Raw genomic sequence first — 18,593 nt, forward strand, 5'->3', positions numbered from 1 at the left:
TGAGAACACCCCAGGAGGACTGCTGTTGTTGTTGTTGTTGTTGTTTTAAAAACAAAACTCTCTTGCCCAAAGGAGGCAGGTGACAAAGAGCTTAACCACAGCTCCCTAAACCCCTGGGGACTTAGAGAGCGCTGTCCCCCGGGTAAGACCACTATCCTTCCAGGTTTTCACTCTTTCCAAGAAACCTGACATGCTGTTTCTCATGGCATTTTCAAATTGGGAAGATCAGGACGGAAAAACTTTGCCCATCGGGAATGGCGAGACAGGCTGATAAAATGATGGAGTTGATGATTAACTGTTACCTGGATAGCCAGTTTTTTTTTTAAACGATGCGCCAACCTGAGTTTTAATTGTTGATCTCCTCCAGCTATTGCCTGGGAAAATGTCCTTCCTTGGAGGAGGCATTTCCAGGAGTTTCAGCAAGTTTCCTTAGGATCTTATGATTTCTGAGATTCGATTTCCTTCGGGCTGCGGGGGAAGGACGTAGGAGGTTGATACCAGGCGCTACGCTTCGGAGGAGAACCGATCGCCTACTCTAAAGCAACTCCGGCCTGAGCACTTAGCCCCTCCCGTTTGGGGGTCCCGGGGCTCCGCCCCCGCAGAGCAAACCCTATAAAACCGCTGCGACCAGGGTTCTTCCTGCCGGTCTGGGTTCAGTCCGACTTCAGGGTCAGCGAGGTACCCCGCCAACTTCCCGGAGCATCGCGTGCCCGAGCCATGGCCCAGGGGCTGTACCACAAGGAGTTCGCCCGGGCGGGCAAGCAGGCGGGGCTGCATGTCTGGAGGATCGAGAAACTGGAGCTGGTGGCCGTGCCCGAGAGCGCTTACGGTGACTTCTACGTCGGGGATGCGTACCTGGTGCTACACACGACCCAGGCCAGGCGGGGCTTCACGTACCGCCTGCACTTCTGGCTCGGTGAGAGACGGCGGGCGGCGGGGCCCGGGCGCGCCCAGGTCGGGGAGGGGCGAGGCCGCTGGGGGTTGAGGTTTGCGGGCTGGGGGGCGGGGCAGCGCTAGCCGGACGGGCCTGGAGACCCTTCGCGCCGGTTGAGCCCCCGTGGGCCTCCCCGCGCCGCCCCCCCTGCCCCACTTTGGGCCTGGGCACCTTTTCCCCGCCGGCGTCCGCTCCTGCAAACGCGGCTGCGAACGCGGGGCGCAGCGAAGTCGGGAGCAGTCTTACCTCACTAGCTTTGACCTTTGTCGTGTCCATCTCCTGGGTTTTGGCGCTGCTTCCTCTCGCTTCTCCCCCTTTCACTTTCCAGTCTCCAAACCCACCTCCCGCCCGGGGCGACCGCCCGCTGCACCGTGGCGCTGGCCAAGTTCGGCTCACCTTCCGACAGGTTCAGTCCTGGTTCCCCTGTCAGCGAGGAGATGAGCCAAACAAGTTGTGGGCATTCGCCGCAGACGGCGAGATTCCTTTAAGAAAATTATTTAGTTTTATTTTTTGCCCTTGGGCGTCAGCTTAGAGTTCTCTATTATTTGCGGCGATTAATGTTCTGGGCCGCTTTAAATCAGATTCCAGCCTGCCACGCACTGCTCGCAGGTTTGGCTAAGAGAAATTCCTGTTGATTAGGATGCTGGCGGCTTTATCAATATGAGTAAATAGCTTTATATGGCAGAGTTTGTATTTAGATGAGTTGCTTTATAATAATAATAATATGATTATTTTTAAATTTACTATTTATGTATCTCAACAAGAAGACAATTTGGAACAAAACAGCTCCTTCATCAGTAGTAATTATTTTGGGCTTCACCCGCGCCAGGCTCTCAGGACACCGGGCCTTGAGTGTTCTACTTTTCCCACCTTCTACTTTTACTCGTAAACATCCTGAATGTCTAACCTCTCCCTGTGAGATCCTGTGCCAGTGGGCACACCCCGTCTAACAACGCACGGATTGTCTGAGCCTTATTGCCTATTTTTAAAATCAGCTTGCCTCCCCTAGACTGTGTTTATTTTTAGTTTTATTCATGGGTTTATGGGGAAAACACACAAAACCACACACACATACACATTTTGAAGTCCCTGAAAGTCATTTTTTCCCCTAACATTTGAAGATTTTAAGAAACAAAATGGTAGAGAACATGAAGTGATGTTCTCAATATTAGCGAACACCTGGAGCCAACACTCCAAATGAGAAATCCATAGAGGGAGACAGCACTGTTTCATTATAGCACTTGATATTAAAATTTTGTGCTTGCTTGAGGAGGCTGAGGCTGAGATCTAAACTCATTTTGGTTTCCTAGTGTAATGTCACTGTTCCTATTATCACAGACAGTGATCTGTTTATATTTTATACCCTCCAAAAGAAACTCCCCACTGAAACCTTAATGTATAACTTATGTTCATGAACGAATGATGCCACATAGAATAATAATGTCCTTACCTTGGTTTTTCTGTTTAGAACTTGGATCTGGAATGAGTAAAAGTATCTGAAATACCACATCTGTCATTTTGGTGAATTAAAATGTGAAAGAACTTCATATCATGCTGTAGACAGCAGTGAAGTTTGACTTTGTCAGAGGATTCCAAGGGGGCTTTAAACACAATTGTTTTAATTCTATAGGTTCTTTCTCATCCAGGTAAGTTCTTCAAGTACTGTGTTTTGTAGGGTTTACAGATGCGAATTAACTCATTCATTCAGTGCTCACCAGTTTCAAAAAATGTAATAGAAAATGCTTTGGGCAGAAACATTTTATGGTCTTAAAGGTCTACTAAAACTGAACTTAATAGTGTGTTAATTAATAGGTTAATTCAATAACTTTCAACGTGCCCAGCATTGTGTGCTCAGCATTTTTGCATATGAATGATTTATGAACCTTCCCTGAAAATTTACAATCTCAAAGGTGCAATAAAACAAAAAGTGATATAACCCAGGTAAAATGTGATGAGCTCTGTGAAAGAGACACCACGTGTCTGCGGTTATGGGGAAGCAGAGAAGCCTTGATGGAAAAAAGGAAAATGAGGGGAATTGGGAGGGATCTTGTGCCAAGAGAAAATCACGGGAACCGTGGAAAGTTTAGCGCACGATAGTCAGCAGGACCTGTAGGTGGAACTGTTCAGCAGCTCTTCCTACTTCAGTTCCCTGAAGCAAGCTGGATTTCATCCAATGTATTCTACTCTAAGACCTAAATTCGGGTGAATTCATGAGGACTATTCAGAGGGACAGATTGAGAGAAAGTTCCAAGTGGGAGAGCTGAAGGTTCAAGGGAAGAGAAAGTCTGACTAAAGGAAGTCAGTTGGAAGGAAGATGAAAGACAGTAGAGTTAAAATCAGCCTGGGATAAAAAAGATGGCTGGTGTAGAAATGAAGAAACAGGCCAAGTAAGAGGAAGAAAGGGGAAACAGGAAGAAGTGGGACACAAAACTGGAGAACAGAGGAAGAGTCATCTTTCCTGGTCTCTCCCTCAGTGTCTTTCCATAGTACCCTTGCATATCTCAGATTATTTCAGTTTTTAAATTTATTTTTTGTTTCCTTTACAAAGTAGGAATTTGATGCATGTAACTTAGAAGTTGTTGCATCGGTCCTTCCTGAAAAAACATTTCAGCTTTGTACCTAGCAGTTTAAATGCATCTATCTGTGCTGGGCTCTTTGTAAGGCACGGGGGATCCAAAAAGTTGGGTTACAATATACAATGTACAATACAAGGAGCTTATAATATACAAGGGCTGGAGAGGTTGCTGAGAAACTGGAGTTTTATACATTGCTTGAGGTAGAGGAGAATATAAAATGTACAACCATTATGGAAAAGAGTTTGGCAGTTTCTTACAAAACTGTACATGCCACTACCATGTGATCCAGCAGTCGCATTCATGGGCATTTAATCCAGAGAAATGAAATTTTATATTCATGCAACAACACGTACATGCATGTCATAGCAGCTTTATTTGAATAGACAAAAACTTGAATCAGCCCAGATATCTGTCAACAGGTGACTGGTTAAACAAGTGGCACATCTATACCAAGGAAGACTACTCAGCAACAAAAAGGAACAAACTATTGATAAACACAACTCAGGTGAATCCCTTAGGGAATTATGCCGTGTGGAAAAAAAAAACAATGCCAAAAGATCTCATGCTATATGATTCCATTTATATAACATTTTGGAAATGACTAAATTTTAGATTTATTGTCACCAGAGGTTAGAGATGACGTAGGGGAGGGGGATTCAGGTGGGAGGTGGGTATAGTTATAAAAAGGCAACATAAGGGATTTTTTGGTGATGGAACTATGCAGTATCTTGACTATGATGGTGGATATATAAATTTACATATGTGATAAAATTGTATATAACTAAATGTACAAATACACACAGATGAGTTCAAGTAAAATTGGGAAAATATAAAAAAGATAAGTGGATTGTATCAATGTCAATATCCTGGTTGTGGCATTTTGTGCTGTACTGTACTTATATACTTATACTTTAATATACTGTAGTATACTAAACGGTACATACTAAAGTTTTACAAAATTTTACATTGGGGGAAACTTGGTCTATTGATCTGTGTGTCTGTACCAATTGGTGTCTTCCACCAATACCACACGGTCTTACTTAATTACTGTGGCTGTATAGTAAACCTTAATATCAGATGGAATTAGTATTCTTACCTTATTTTTCTTTGTCAAGGTTGTTTTAGCTATTCTAGGGCCTGTGCCTTTTCACATTAATTTTATAACAAACTAACTCATATAATCTGTAATAAACCTCAATATGATTTTGATAGGAATAGAATTAAGGCTATAGATCAATTTGGGGAAAATTGACATATTTATTGTATTACAAGTCTCACATTCCATGAATACTGTCTTTATATTTATTAAGGTCTGATTTTTTATTACCATTTTGTAGTTTTTAGCATGTAGATCATGTACCTGTTTTGTTAAATATGTATCTGAGTATTTCAGTTTCATTGAAGTGACTGTAAATGGTATTGTGCTTTTAATTTCAACTTTTGCATGTTCATTGTTTCTATATAAAAATGAGACTGCTTTTTGTTATTGATTAATCTTCATCATGCTATTTTGCTGAATGCACTTTTTCTGAAGAGGTTTATTTTGGTAGATTCCATAGAATTTTCTATGTAGGCCATCCTGTCATCTCTAAATAGACACATTTTTTTCTTCCTTTCCAATCTGTATGTTTTTTATTTCTTTTTCCTACCTTTTTGCAGTCGTTAAAACTTCCTGTGTTATGTTGAGTAGGAGTACTTGCCTTGTTCCCCATCTTTGGGAGAAAGGATTCAGTCTTTGATCATTAAGAATTTATGTTAGCTGTATGTGTTTTGAAGATGCTGTTTATCAAGTTGAGGATTTTCCCCTGTGTTCCTAACATGGCGAGAGTTTTTTTTATCATGAATGGTTGTTCAGTTAACTTAGTCATTAAACTTCTCTTTTTATTTATGTTTTATATATAAAATCACATCCCCAAAACAATTTTAGGAAGTTTACAGCATATTTACAAATATAATATAACATAACATAGTATAAAATAACATAACACAAAACAACATAACATGGAAGGCATTGGGAAAATTAGCATAGGGAAAATAAATGAAGTCATAAGCATAACTCATTCAGAACATTTGTAAGTTTTTGAACACTTATTAGAATTTCATCATAATATAACTGAATTTGATTTTAGTTTTCATTTTCAAAGGCTAGTATTGGCTTCATTAAGACCTTTCAACCTCTTTAGAAGACTCTGGTTTATTCATACTGACATTCCCTGGCCTTGCACAGTGCATAAGCATCAACAAATGATAGCATAATTTAACTAACTTACTTCTGGTTCATTCATTAGTCACATGCCTGCCCATTTTCATCTACCTAAAGAGATTAGGGTTTCAACTTGTACTCAAATAAGAATATTTATATCAAATACATCATCCTCAACACCTTTCATATTAACCTTGATTTAAGTTTCCTTCTTAAAGCCTCTCTGTACAAATCTGCATCTATGCCCTTATTAGTAATCTAATTTATGGATGGGAAAGTGGACGGAAGAATGACACTAGGCCCTTTCAGACTGCAAAATTGCATGTGTTTTTTATGTGTTAAATAATTTTCTTTGACCACAAGTTCACAAAATTGATATCATGTCAGATACTCTTCTAGCTACTAAATTTTTTTTCTGAGAAGACACTTACTACACAGGTCCCCTCTGAGAGTGAGAGGAGTTTTAAATAAATCCAATTCTTTATTTAATATACCTGACTGACTTGCTTTCTCCAACTTCAGTGAATACTCTTAATTGGGGTTCCAGTTGAACTATAGTATTGTTACAGCTTCTGAACATTTATGCATCAATTATCCATGGAGGAAAATAACATTCCCCAATCACCTCAAAATTTTACTGGTAATGAGAGTCTGAGTATAAAAAATATCTACTAGTATTGTAATTTCTAAGAGCCTGTGCTTCAGAGTCACAAACACCTGCCTCTGGGTCATGTTCTATCAAAGGTCAACATTATGACCTCAGAGAAATTACTTGGTCTCTCTAAGCCTCCACGTCCTCTGCTGTAACATGGTAGAGAATGGTTTCTGCTACATTGGGTCACTTGAAGATTAAATCAGATTATCCGTGTAAAACACTAGCGTAGTGCCTGGCCCATAGCAAGGGTGCTATAAAGGTATAAATGTTAGCTATTATTATTATTTCTAGAATCATTAATGATTTTCACACAGCTTAAGTAGTGGAAGTTTTTAAATGTCTTTTATAAATTTTGAGGTCCCATCAGGGCTGTCCTGGCTCTGATCTTTGTGTACGTCGAAGACACTGGGTTTAAGAATTGGTGTTTCGACCTCAGTGAGGTTGCCTGGATGGGATCTGCATTAGAATTATGAAAATTAACTGTGTGTTGTGTGTTAAATTCCCGGGGTAATGCTGCGTACATTAACATTCAAAAGATGTTAGCATTCTGGTTCCTTTACCCTCCCTTTTCCTTCCGAGAATATTATCTTATGCCAATAAGATAGTGAAGTGGGGACAACTGGACTCAAAAACAGTGGTAAAGTCAAGTTACATCCATTTTCCCATTCTCAAAGTGTTGTTTAGCTCTGGCCCATGATGTTTGTGTTCCTTACAAATATTAACATATTGACATTTTGGAAGCCTGGCGATTAATTCTGAGAAAGGCTAAAACAATTGAAAAATGTTTTCATAGCCTTATCATTGACTATACCAAATGAATGTGAATCCTACTGGAATATATTATTATATCTTCCTGAACATAGTCTGACAGTGGCGTTTCTTTTAAAATTAAAAAAAAAAAAAGAATTGGAAAGTGGGAACAAAACAATTCTTTTAGTTATTAAAATAGTATTTTATATTATACCATTTCTGCTGATTGTTCTGTTGAAGATGAACAATTTATGCATAAATTTATTGTATTGGCATATAATTCAAAGAAAATTTCTGAGTGTTTTCTTATCAGAAATTCTGCCTTAATCCTGTTTCTTGCTTGATAAATGAGGTGCTGTCATTGGCCGTTTCAGGAAAGGAGTGTACTCAGGATGAAAGCACAGCAGCTGCCATCTTTACTGTGCAGATGGATGACTATTTGGGTGGCAAGCCCGTGCAGAATAGAGAACTTCAAGGCTATGAGTCTATGGATTTTGTTGGCTACTTCAAAGGAGGTCTGAAATACAAGGTGAGCAGCTCTCTCAAACTGTTTTATGACCCCCTTTTCTTTTCCTATCCATCCATGCCTCATATCTTCATAGAATGAAAGTTCATTGAGGGCAGGGTTTTTTGTTTTGTTTTGTTTTTGTTTTAATCTGTTTTGTTCACTGATATATCCCCAGTACTCTCGAGACCCATAATAGGTGCTTGATAAATGTTTGTGGAATATATGGTATAATGTGTGAAATATTCTGACTTAATTTCGTTTGATAGGTTAATTTTTAATGATGCTAAGTCAATATGGACAACTTGGGCATTAATAGTTTTCATTTTTGCTGTTCGAAAGAATCACTTAATTTGCTGCAAATAATCCACAACTTGGGAATTTCAGTTGTTCTGGAATATATTAGTACAGTATTTATAACAACTATAACTTCAGTTAATACAAAGAACTATACACACATTTCCCAAATAGTGTAGTTTGATCTTGGAAATGATACAAATGAAACCACTGAGTTGAACATATGAGTGGTTGAGTCTCACAAACTCCTACGCATACACTGGCATATGCACCCCCCCCATACACACACATAGAATTTATGTGTTTTGGCCTGAAATAATAATCATCAAATGGCTTTACTTCTGAAACAAACAAACAAGCAAAATCCCAAATAATTAAATAGTCTGTGCCTTTAAGGCGACCTTCAACAAAGGATAGCTTTTCCTGGAATTCTCTCAGTGGCGCTTGCAGACTGGCCATCCTTCGCTATCCCCCCTGCCTCCAAGAGTGTTCAGTTAAAGTGTGAGGAACACCTTCTCTAGACAAACACTCCGGCAACAATCTTTCTCAAAATCAAACGTTTCCAACAGGTGTTCTGCAGACCGTACCACCCCACCCGTCTACCATATTAGCCCAGTGAAGACCTAAAACCTCAGAACTAAACTAGAATTCTGAATATACACTAAATTTGCCTACTATGATGCCCGAGTTTATTTCTTCTTTTTCCTGATCAGAGCCTTAGTTGAATATTTTGTGATGCCATTGGGATCAGGACAAAACACTTAAAAGTTCTCTTCTCTCTCTTGAAATCACTTTTTTACTCTAAGCTAGAAACTATTAAATATGAAACTATTACCTCTTATTTTATTTAATTCACGAGTTATTTTATGTGAAATGATCCTGAAACATCTCGTATGTCAATGAACCCAAGATTTTGAATAAGCTGGAGCTTGTAGTTACTAGAAGCATGTACTGTGCCATCATCCTGGTTATGAACCCATTTCTGCCACATATGGCTTGTTTGCCTCAGGGCAATTACATAAGCTTTCTGTGTTCAGTTTCCTCAAATGTGCAATGGGTGTAACAACAGCTTTCTTGTGTAGGTGTTGTAAGGATTAAGGATTAAATTAAATAATAAAAATACGTATGTTATAGTACATATGCCATCATTCGGATTTTATGCTATTATTAATCCTTCTGCCTATTAGCGGGACTTCTGAAATCAAACTTCTGGTTACATACTTAAAAGTGGACATGATAAAAGTAATTTTACAATTATTGGATAATTATCTCCTAATTATCAACATTAAAACCACCACAAATCAGCAGTTTTTAGAAAGAGGATGTTTGCAAATGGAGGTCAAATTTATCAGCAAAAAAAATCATTTTACTGTCTTATCACTAGTGACATTGAGCAGATGACAACGTGTGTAGTTGCAACAATATGTGATAGGAAATGTGGAAGCAGAGCTCGTTTACTACCCAGACAGCAAAGATTATTACGTTACACTTAATTTCATGCTTCTAGGAATATACTAAGCACTTCACATGTATTATCGCATTTAATCTGAAAAACAGCTCTGTGGTGCAGTTTCTATCATTATCATCCTATTAAGATAAGTAAATGGAAACTTAGGGAGACTATGTAACTTGCCAAGCTCTCACAGCTGCTGTGTGACTGGGTGATTATCTGACTTCAGCGCCTAAGCTGGTAACCATGATGCTATGATGCTCTCAACATAAGTAAATCGTTCAAATGCCCAGATGAATTTTTTATTTAAGAATACTCTATGGAAAGGATATTGTGTCTATTTGAAATGCGTAAAACTTGGCCAAGTCTACCATTCCCAAGTCAGCAACAACCACATTTAGTTGCTATATATAAGATAAAGATGCAGCTAGGAAACATTAAGATCATCTTCCCATGTCATTTAATCGACTTGAGTTTTTTTTTTTCCTCTGTGAGGGAGTTGGGGAGGGGTTACAGAGGACTAATTACTTACTACTGGGCTTCCCTGGTGGTGCAGTGGTTAGGAATCCGCCTGCCAATGCAGGGGACAGGGGTTCAAGCTCTGGTCTGGGAAGATCCCACATGCCACGGAGCAACTAAGCCTGTGCGCCACAACTACTGAGCCTGAGCTCTAGAGCCCGCGAGCCACAACTACCGACCCCGTGAGCCATAACTACTGAAGCCCGTGCGCCTAGAGCCCGTGCTCCGCAACAAGAGAAGCCACTGCGATGAGAAGCCCGCACACCACAACGAAGAGTAGCCCCCGCTCGCCGCAGCTAGAGAAAGACTGCGCGCAGCAACGAAGACCCAGTGTGGCCAAAAACAAATAATAAAATAAATAAATAAATAAATAAATAGTTACTTACTACTACTTCCTTATATTAAATCTCTGGCTAAGCACCTTTCCCAAGCTGAACAAGACCCAGCCCCAATCATGATTGTGAATAGCAACAATCAGACATCTGTCAGCCAGTAAAACTGTATTTATGGTGCCCTTGATTTAGGGGATCATCCATCTTGCTTTCATTCTGTGGAATAGGTAGAAAGAGGCTGGGAGTTTCCAGGGTACATTCAAACAGTATTCATAGAAGAATTACTGTCTGATACAGACATATATGAAACAGAAGTTTTTCTTTTGTGCATTTTTGGCATCAAATATCAGAGACAAAATTAATTTTTAAAATACCATTAAATGTTCACAGACTATATATACTCTGATAGTTCACCAGATGAAATTATCCTAAATGTTATATATGTATTCTCAGTCTAAGTCAACTCTATATTTTATAACTTTTTTACAGAACACAGTGTTCTTATGCTATTTTTTATCAGATTGCAGTGTACCTCTTATTTAAAAAAATTAAGGCGGCCAAGCATAGTAATATATCGGTGAAAAACTTGAATTTATTTTTATTGTATAATACTTTGTGCAGTCAAGAAATATGACAATCTTTTTAAAATTATGAAGTGGGAAATTATTATATATTTGTAAAAGCTTGCAGTTGTAATTGTCTGGAAGTCAACATTTAGCATATACTAACAAAACCTTTTTATTCATGAGGGCCTTTTGGAGAAGGGGAGAAGTCTAAAGTCAATGGAAATTTAAAGAATGTGCTATTGATTACATATGAACCTTCACTTCTTTCTTTGGATTTACTGTATAATGTTGATGTAATAAATTTGAAAGTTGGATTATTTTATAGGCTTCTTATACTGCTAATTTTCTTACCATATTATCAGGGAGGCTTTTGATCAATAAGTAACAGTTTTATTTACACTGCATCTTTATTCTGCACGTTACCTCATAGTTAATTATGGAAGTAAATAAAGATTATTGTCCTTAACACTTAATTCGGGAAAAGAATGAAAAAGGGAAAAGCTGATTTCAAATGATTCAAGAAGATGTGCTTGATGCAGTTAATCTGTTTTTCTTCAGTATTTCTTAATTCAGTGTGGTTGTACTTTGATTTTCATTTTGTTTTGGTTGGGGATGTGCAACCAGATTTAGAGTATAAATACTTAAGCCTGGCATATTTTGTAAACTCTTTTTACCTAAATAAATAAGACAGGTGATTTTTTTTTTATTAATTAATTTATTTTTTATTTTTGGCTGTGTTGGGTGTTCGTTTCTGTGCGAGAGCTTTCTCTAGTTGTGGCGAGCGGGGGCCACTCTTCAACGTGGTGCGCGGGCCTCTCACTATCGCGGCCTCTCTTGTTACAAGCACAGGCTCCAGACACGCAGGCTCAGTAGTTGTGGCTCACGGGCCTAGTTGCTCCACGGCATGTGGGATCTTCCCAGACCAGGGCTCGAACCCGTATCCCCTGTATTGGCAGGCAGATTCTCAACCACTGCGCCGCCAGGGAAGCCCCAACAGGTGATTTTTTAATGTTAAAAAACAAGGACCAAAATTAGGAGCAGTCCATACCTGGCCAGCACTCAGCTCCCTTCTCTGACCTGAGGCTGTGACCATGGGAGTTTTGGGCTGCCTGGTCCTCTAGGCTCTCCTCGTCTGTACTTCTGACCTCTGCCTCTCCGTTAACCTCCTGTCACCATTTTTTCTGAAATCCTTGTCTGCCTTCTCACTCAATGGTTTGAGAATCGTTAGTTCCCAGAGGACAAGAGCTACAGCTCTTTTCAGTTTATGCAGCAGGTTTTATACATGGAAGGTTTTCAGTAAATATTTGCAGTATTAAATTGAATGGTTAAAATAGGAAGGATAAAGAGCCTAAAACAAAACAAAACAAAAACCTGTTGATTTGCCAGGAAATTCTCTTCTGCATATTTAATTTTTCACATGCACTTAAGTGGGTATTTTATCTTGGCCTACCAGGCAGCTTGGCACCAACACCTGTGGTTTTCTAAGCTGCTGTGTCTAGTTCGAAGCCTCATCCTTTTCTGTTTGTTTGTTTGTTTGTCTTCTATCTTCCTTCCACTGATCAGGCTGGAGGCGTGGCGTCTGGACTCAATCATGTTCTCACAAATGACTTGACCGCCCAGAGGCTCCTGCATGTGAAAGGTCGGAGAGTGGTCAGGGCCACAGAAGTTCCTCTAAGCTGGGACAGTTTCAACAAGGGTGACTGCTTCATCATTGACCTTGGCACTGTAAGTTTTATACACACATGGAGATGTCTAGAGGAAAGTAAATTGTCTTCAGATCAAATCAGATGTATGTGTCATGGAAGATAATCACTTTTTCTACACACTTAGAAAAAGGTCATGTTTATGTGAGGTGCAATTATATCATATGACTAATTGGCAAGTATTTAAATGACACATAAAGCGGGACTTCAAAGTTTTTATTTTCTTTGATAGGTTTAGAATGGAGTAGTGATTTAGTTCTTCCTACCATAGAACAGAAATTGAAAATTTTAATATATTTCCCCTTCTCCTTGAACAGAGCTTCCTCTAATTATTTTTGTCCCTAAGTGTGTGTGGGAAAACATTGCTTGAGGGGGAAATTGATTCCCCCAGGAAGCAAAGATTCTAGAATTTAAAATGGACGTAGGATGAGTCTAAACCGCCTGCCTGAAGAGTTTTGGGAAAATATTTTAACAAATATTAGTATATCCCTTACATCCACACACATAATACTATTTCACACTTTTTTTAAAAAAAGATTTAATTTTATTTATTTTTGGCTGTGTTGGGTCTTCGTTGCTGCGCACAGGCTTTCTCTAGTTGCAGCCAGCCAGGGCTACTCTTCGTTGCGGTGTGCGGGCTTCTCATTGAGGTGGCTTCTCTTGTTGCGGAGCATGGGCTCTAGGTGCACGGGCTTCAGTAGTTGTGGCTCGCGGGCTCTAGACACGCAGGCTTCAGTAGTTGTGGCACTCGGGCTCTAGAGCGCAGGCTCAGTAGTTGTGGCACACAGGCTTAGTTGCCCTGCAGCATGTGGGATCTTTGTTCCCCGACCAGGGATGGAACCCATGTCCCCTGCATTGGCAGGTGGATTCTTATCCACTGCGCCACCAGGGAAGTCCCTATTTCACACTTTTTAATTTTCTCAGAATTATTAGAAGAAAAGGCACAAGTACAAATGTCAAGTATCATCTTAGTCGGATGGGCAACATCTGACTTTTCTTCCAGGAAAAGAGGCCTCTTTAATGTCAGGAATACTTATCATTATTATCATGACAAAGAAGTATTATTGCAAGGTCTTGTGCTAGACTCTAGTAGGTAGGATTTGAGTTGTGTCTTTAAAACTTTGTAAGGTTTTAAAAAACCTAAAAAAGTATTCCCTGCCACTGAAAACCCATGTGCAATGGCAAAGAAGGCAAGAAGCACAGAGCATGTTTATGTTGTCCTTTTTCTTCTAGGGATCATAATTCTCATCACACCACATACATCAGCATTCCAATCATCATCCATAACATTTCTAGGTCAAGCAATGTTCAGGGACTTATTGCTTCAGTTAGCATGAGGCTTGGACTGTCTATAGAACTTGCTCAAGGTGGCACAGCCAGTAAATAATGAAGCCAGGATTAGACCCTACATATGTCTGATTCCCACCTAAGCCTTTTGCTTTACTGCCTCTCCTTGGGCAGTATTTTGGGGAAGAGCATCAGACAGAGGCCAAAAAAGTTTATTTCATATATATAGAGAGGGGACACTGAGGATTTTAAAAATGCAGCTACACGAAGTTCGGTTTGAGCAATATTAATCTGGCAACAGCATAGAGATTAAATATGCTAAGGTTATAAATAGTTTGCAAAATGACACAAATTATAAACTTCTTTGGGTTCTCTAAGTTAGGATACACCTCTAGTTTTATTACTGCTAATGTATAATTCGACTGTCTTGGATTATACCAGCTGGGTGCACAGTTGAAATTATAATATTAATGCCCAAAGTACAATTCCCAGTGTCACACTTAGACATCTGCACCCAAAATGGCAGTACTCTTGCCCTGTATCTCACAGTGAATTTCATGGAAATATCCTTTTCAACCTTAGATGCTAACCTGTTCCCCTAACCAGGCTTAAGTCCTAACCTTCAGGTAGGCAGAAAACAGATACTAGTCTCTCCCTCCATTCCTCTGCAACCAAAACCACAACTTATACAAATAGATGATCAGGTATATTAGGCTATGCAGTTCCAAAAACAGCACTCAGAATCTCTCAAAGCCAATGCACAATAATTGTCTCCCTCAACTACTTACATTTTATAGCCCTTTATCCCTTTATAATTTATAAAGTATTTTTACATATAAGGTGGTATTGTTCATGGAGAAAGTGGACCTCAGTTTTCATCCGAGTTTAGTGTAATCTCAGGTTCTCATCTATAAAAGTCGGGTATTTGATTAGATGAGCTTTGAGGCCCCTATCTACTTCCCACTGATAATGTAATTCATCACTGCCATTACTTGAAAATGTTTCTTTTCTAAAAAAGTATTTTATGTGTAATGTAATTGCTCTACAAATGCAATAATCTCTTTGTCATGAATAATGTCCAATTGAGCTTTCCAACTCTCTGCTCTTTGATCTTGAGCAAGTCATTAACCTCTTGGAGACTTAACTTCCTTATTTCTTTTTCCTTCTTTTTTTTTCATCTTAACTGTGGTTTCTAATGACACTACTGACCTTAGCTGACTCTGATTCAGTCCCATCTGACACACAGTCATATCTGGAAATGGCAGTTACCATCTCAGTTTCACAAGAGGAAGAAACGCCTTAGAAGGTGTGAGCAAGTCACTTGCGTTAATGCAGGTTGAGTGGTGATCTGGGATAGGACCTGGGTTTTTCTGTTCCTGTCACATCCTTTTCATTCCACTAAGTGAACTTGGTAGTATAGAAGATGATGTGGCTCTCTAACAGAGTGTCTTGCAATAGTTTCAGAATCTGTTGAATTCAGAATTGATTATGTCTAATACAGCTTAGAATCTACTGAAAGTAGTATTATTAATGAAATTATTTATTATTTTGTTGAACAAGTATTGAGTTTCCACAATGGGCTAGATAGTTGAATGCTGTGATAGACCAATTCTAGCTCTAGTAACATATGCTCTCTTCCCATAGGTAGTATCTGCGCATAGAAGTAGTCCCCACAAATCCAGCCTCATGTAATAGGGACAGAGTCTCTATAATAAGATTCGAGGACATTCACCTGTTTAATAGTAAATTTTCTTTATTTTATGTAGTTAATTTTCTTTAATGAATTTCAAGTTACCTCCTGCTCTCATGGTTGGTTAGAGACATTTGGAATGATTTTGTTGCAGAGATACTTGAAGCTGATTTTCTCTTATGTTGTGGAACTTTCCCACACCTCACAGGGATATCCTAGTAAGAATCAAGCCCTGGATTCCTAAGTACTTTAGAACAAATACCCACATGATCTATGTTTGTGTTATTAACCTTTAACCAGTTGTTATGTCGCCAAAAGTTTCTAAAAGGTGATAAGATCTTGCAGTTACCTTGGGGACTTTATTTTTAGGGTGTGTCACAGTAAACCAAGAGAAAGGGAATCAAAATTTTCTCTATCATAGTATTTTTATAACAGTTACTAGTTAATTATTTCATGACCACTTTCTGCTTTAGTGGGCACAAAGGGAAGCCAATGCCATCTCTTCAATCTTGTTTTATTACCCAGGTATGAAAAAGATAGGTTGAACATCTAGAGCTGTCACCAAACTAAAGCCAGCTGGCCAATGCTAAGGTTATGGATATAACCTAAATCCCATATCTTGATTGTGTTTGAGGGAAGTGAGCCTTTTTTGATAAACAATCACTAGTATTAAGGTGATGTGCCATATACCTTAGAAACATTTACTGTGATAGGATTTTAGACCACAGTAAATATTCTCTAGACATGACAGCATAACCTTTTCAACCTAAAGCATGAGATTGTAAAATTATTCATTTAATTACAACATCAACATTTTGGAGGATGATTTGGATAAGTTGTCTTGTATTTAGTGTATTTTCAGAAAATAATATGGGATGTGGCTAGACTTCAGCAAATTGGAATTTACTGAATTGTTGGAAAATGCTTTTGAAATATATATTTTAATGTTGGTGAATTTATAAATCATTACTTTCCCACTATTTTTAAAGATATGAGGAATTTGTAGAAATTAATAAAATTACATCTCAATATTGCAACAAAGCATCAGTAACCCCAGAAAGTGAATGATAATGAAAAAAGCCCATATTCTTAGAGGTTGGTATCTGGAGTTAACTCTTTTAGAAATACATGTCAGAGCCAGCCACTAGTGGAGAATTAGGTTTCACAGGAGTAGGAACCTGTGGTGAGTTTTTAATCGTGGTGTTCTGCATGTTCGGTTTCCTTGTTAACTTGTTTGGTCAGTTATGCAACATTGCCCTACTGCCTTTGCTATTTGTAATCTATCCCGCCCTCTCTCATAGTCAGTCATGCTGCTTTGAAAAAGCAGCCTACACTTCCTCATTGACCAGTTGGCCTTCAACCCACGTCTTCTGACTTTCACTACCACTATTTCTTTGAAACTGTTCTTCCTATGAGCATTAGTGCCTTCTGCTAAATCCAGTGGACGCTGATCATTTCCCACTTGCCCCTGTGCTCAGTTGACACTTGATTATTCCTTTTTCCTTCAGTCTCACTTCTTCCCTGGCTTCCTGTTTCTCCTCCTTTCAAGCCATTCTTTCTCATTCTTCACATGGTCTGCCCACTGCCACAAGTTGTTGCTTTTTTAAGGATTCTACTTTTGATCATTGTCTTTTCTTTATACATTCTTCCTGAGCAAACTCATCCTTCCCCAGAGCTTCAACTGCTCACCCCCTAGTAAATCTCAGCATTATAGTCCAGCTCAGACCTCTTGCGTGAGCTCTCTGTCAGTATATCAGATTGCCTCCGAGATATTTCATCTTGTGTATATCATGAGAACCTCAGACTCGATAAATCTAAAAACAGAACTCATCAGTTTCACCCTCTCATTCCAAAATGATTCCTCCTCTTATTGTCCTTTTCTTGTGAATAGAACCACTGCTCACTCAGGCCCTCAAACCCCAGATCCAGGAGACATCCTGACAACTTCTCCCAAGTGCTGCACATGAGATCAATCACATTCAGTCTGTTTTTCCTTCTAAGTGTCCCTTGAATGCTTCCCGTCCTCTTCATCATCAAAATACTGTCTCAGGACCCTGTGCCTTACACTTTCCCTCAAGTCGCCATGCTTTTGCTTTTTTGCAGGTTTCCCTTGCTTAGAATACTCTCCTCTTCTACTCACCTTTCTCTGCCAAGCATCCAATATCATCTCACCCTCAAATTCAACTCAGATGTGCCTTCTTTATAATGTGTTCACTAATCCCCCTCTCCCCCTTGCCCTGTCCCATGTCACACCTTGTAGAGTTGGGCACGCTCTTAACTTTCCTATCACCATGCGGAGACTTGCCTCTCAGCACTTTCCACACTGCCTGCCCATACATTTATTAGCCTCACTCACTCTCTTTGTTCCTAGTCTATGGCCCAGAACTTACAGTCACTCAACAAACATTTCAACAAATGTCTGTCTGTCCAACTTAAAGCCACACAGTCTCAAATGCAGTCATGTGTATAGAGATGCAATTTTTTTTTCAATCTATAACTCAACCTTGCTTTATTGTCAACCTTCTATTTCCACAGGTAGGTTAAAAGTGTCTTGCCTTATTAAGGTGAATTATGTTTGTCATTAAAGAAAATCAGATTATCCCACCCACCCCCTTCCCCATCCCAGAGGATGCATATGTAATATTATTGCCTGGGATAGGGGACAGGGTTGAGAATGGAAGCATGAGTCTGGTTTGCAGTCTTCAGCCTCCCTCCTCTCTAAGCTTAATTGAGGCATCACCATTTCATTGAATCTTGAGCTCTGGGCTTTGGCCTCTGTCCTAAGACACTTGCTGGAAAATATTCATGGCCTCACTTTGGTCTTCTGAGATGCCCACATATCCACTGCAAGACCCTTTCTGGTTCTATCAGCCACTACTGCATCTGCCCTCAGGAACTCTACTTAGTTTTTCCCATGCCACACTGGAGTTGTGGGGACAGTGTATCCAAATGGTTACCAGTACCCATTGGTCCAACTGCCTGGACACTGCCCAGAGTTGTTTCTGCTCTAATGCTTGGGATCATGGATGAATGTATGACAGATAAGTAGGAGTAGACATTTACCGAGCTCTTCTCAAAAACTGATTGCACCTGATCAAGTTTCCTGGTTCCCTTGTAATCACCTAC

The 18,593-nt window shown here is 39.5% G+C and overlaps 1 protein-coding gene across 1 annotated transcript in view; it reads left to right on the top strand.

Annotated features, from left to right (window-relative positions):
• Window positions 1–318: 318 nt before the first annotated feature.
• SCIN (scinderin) overlaps window positions 319–18,593 on the top strand; it is an 81,016-nt gene continuing 62,741 nt past the window's right edge. Inside the window, exons 1-3 of the mRNA XM_036864544.1 lie at window positions 319–916; window positions 7,493–7,647; window positions 12,351–12,512. Of these exons, the coding sequence (XP_036720439.1) occupies window positions 718–916; window positions 7,493–7,647; window positions 12,351–12,512 (516 nt within the window). The 5' untranslated portion in view covers window positions 319–717. The remainder of the gene's footprint in view (window positions 917–7,492; window positions 7,648–12,350; window positions 12,513–18,593) is intronic.

The sequence above is a fragment of the Balaenoptera musculus genome, chromosome 9, assembly GCF_009873245.2.
Source record: "Balaenoptera musculus isolate JJ_BM4_2016_0621 chromosome 9, mBalMus1.pri.v3, whole genome shotgun sequence".
Lineage (NCBI taxonomy): Eukaryota > Metazoa > Chordata > Mammalia > Artiodactyla > Balaenopteridae > Balaenoptera > Balaenoptera musculus.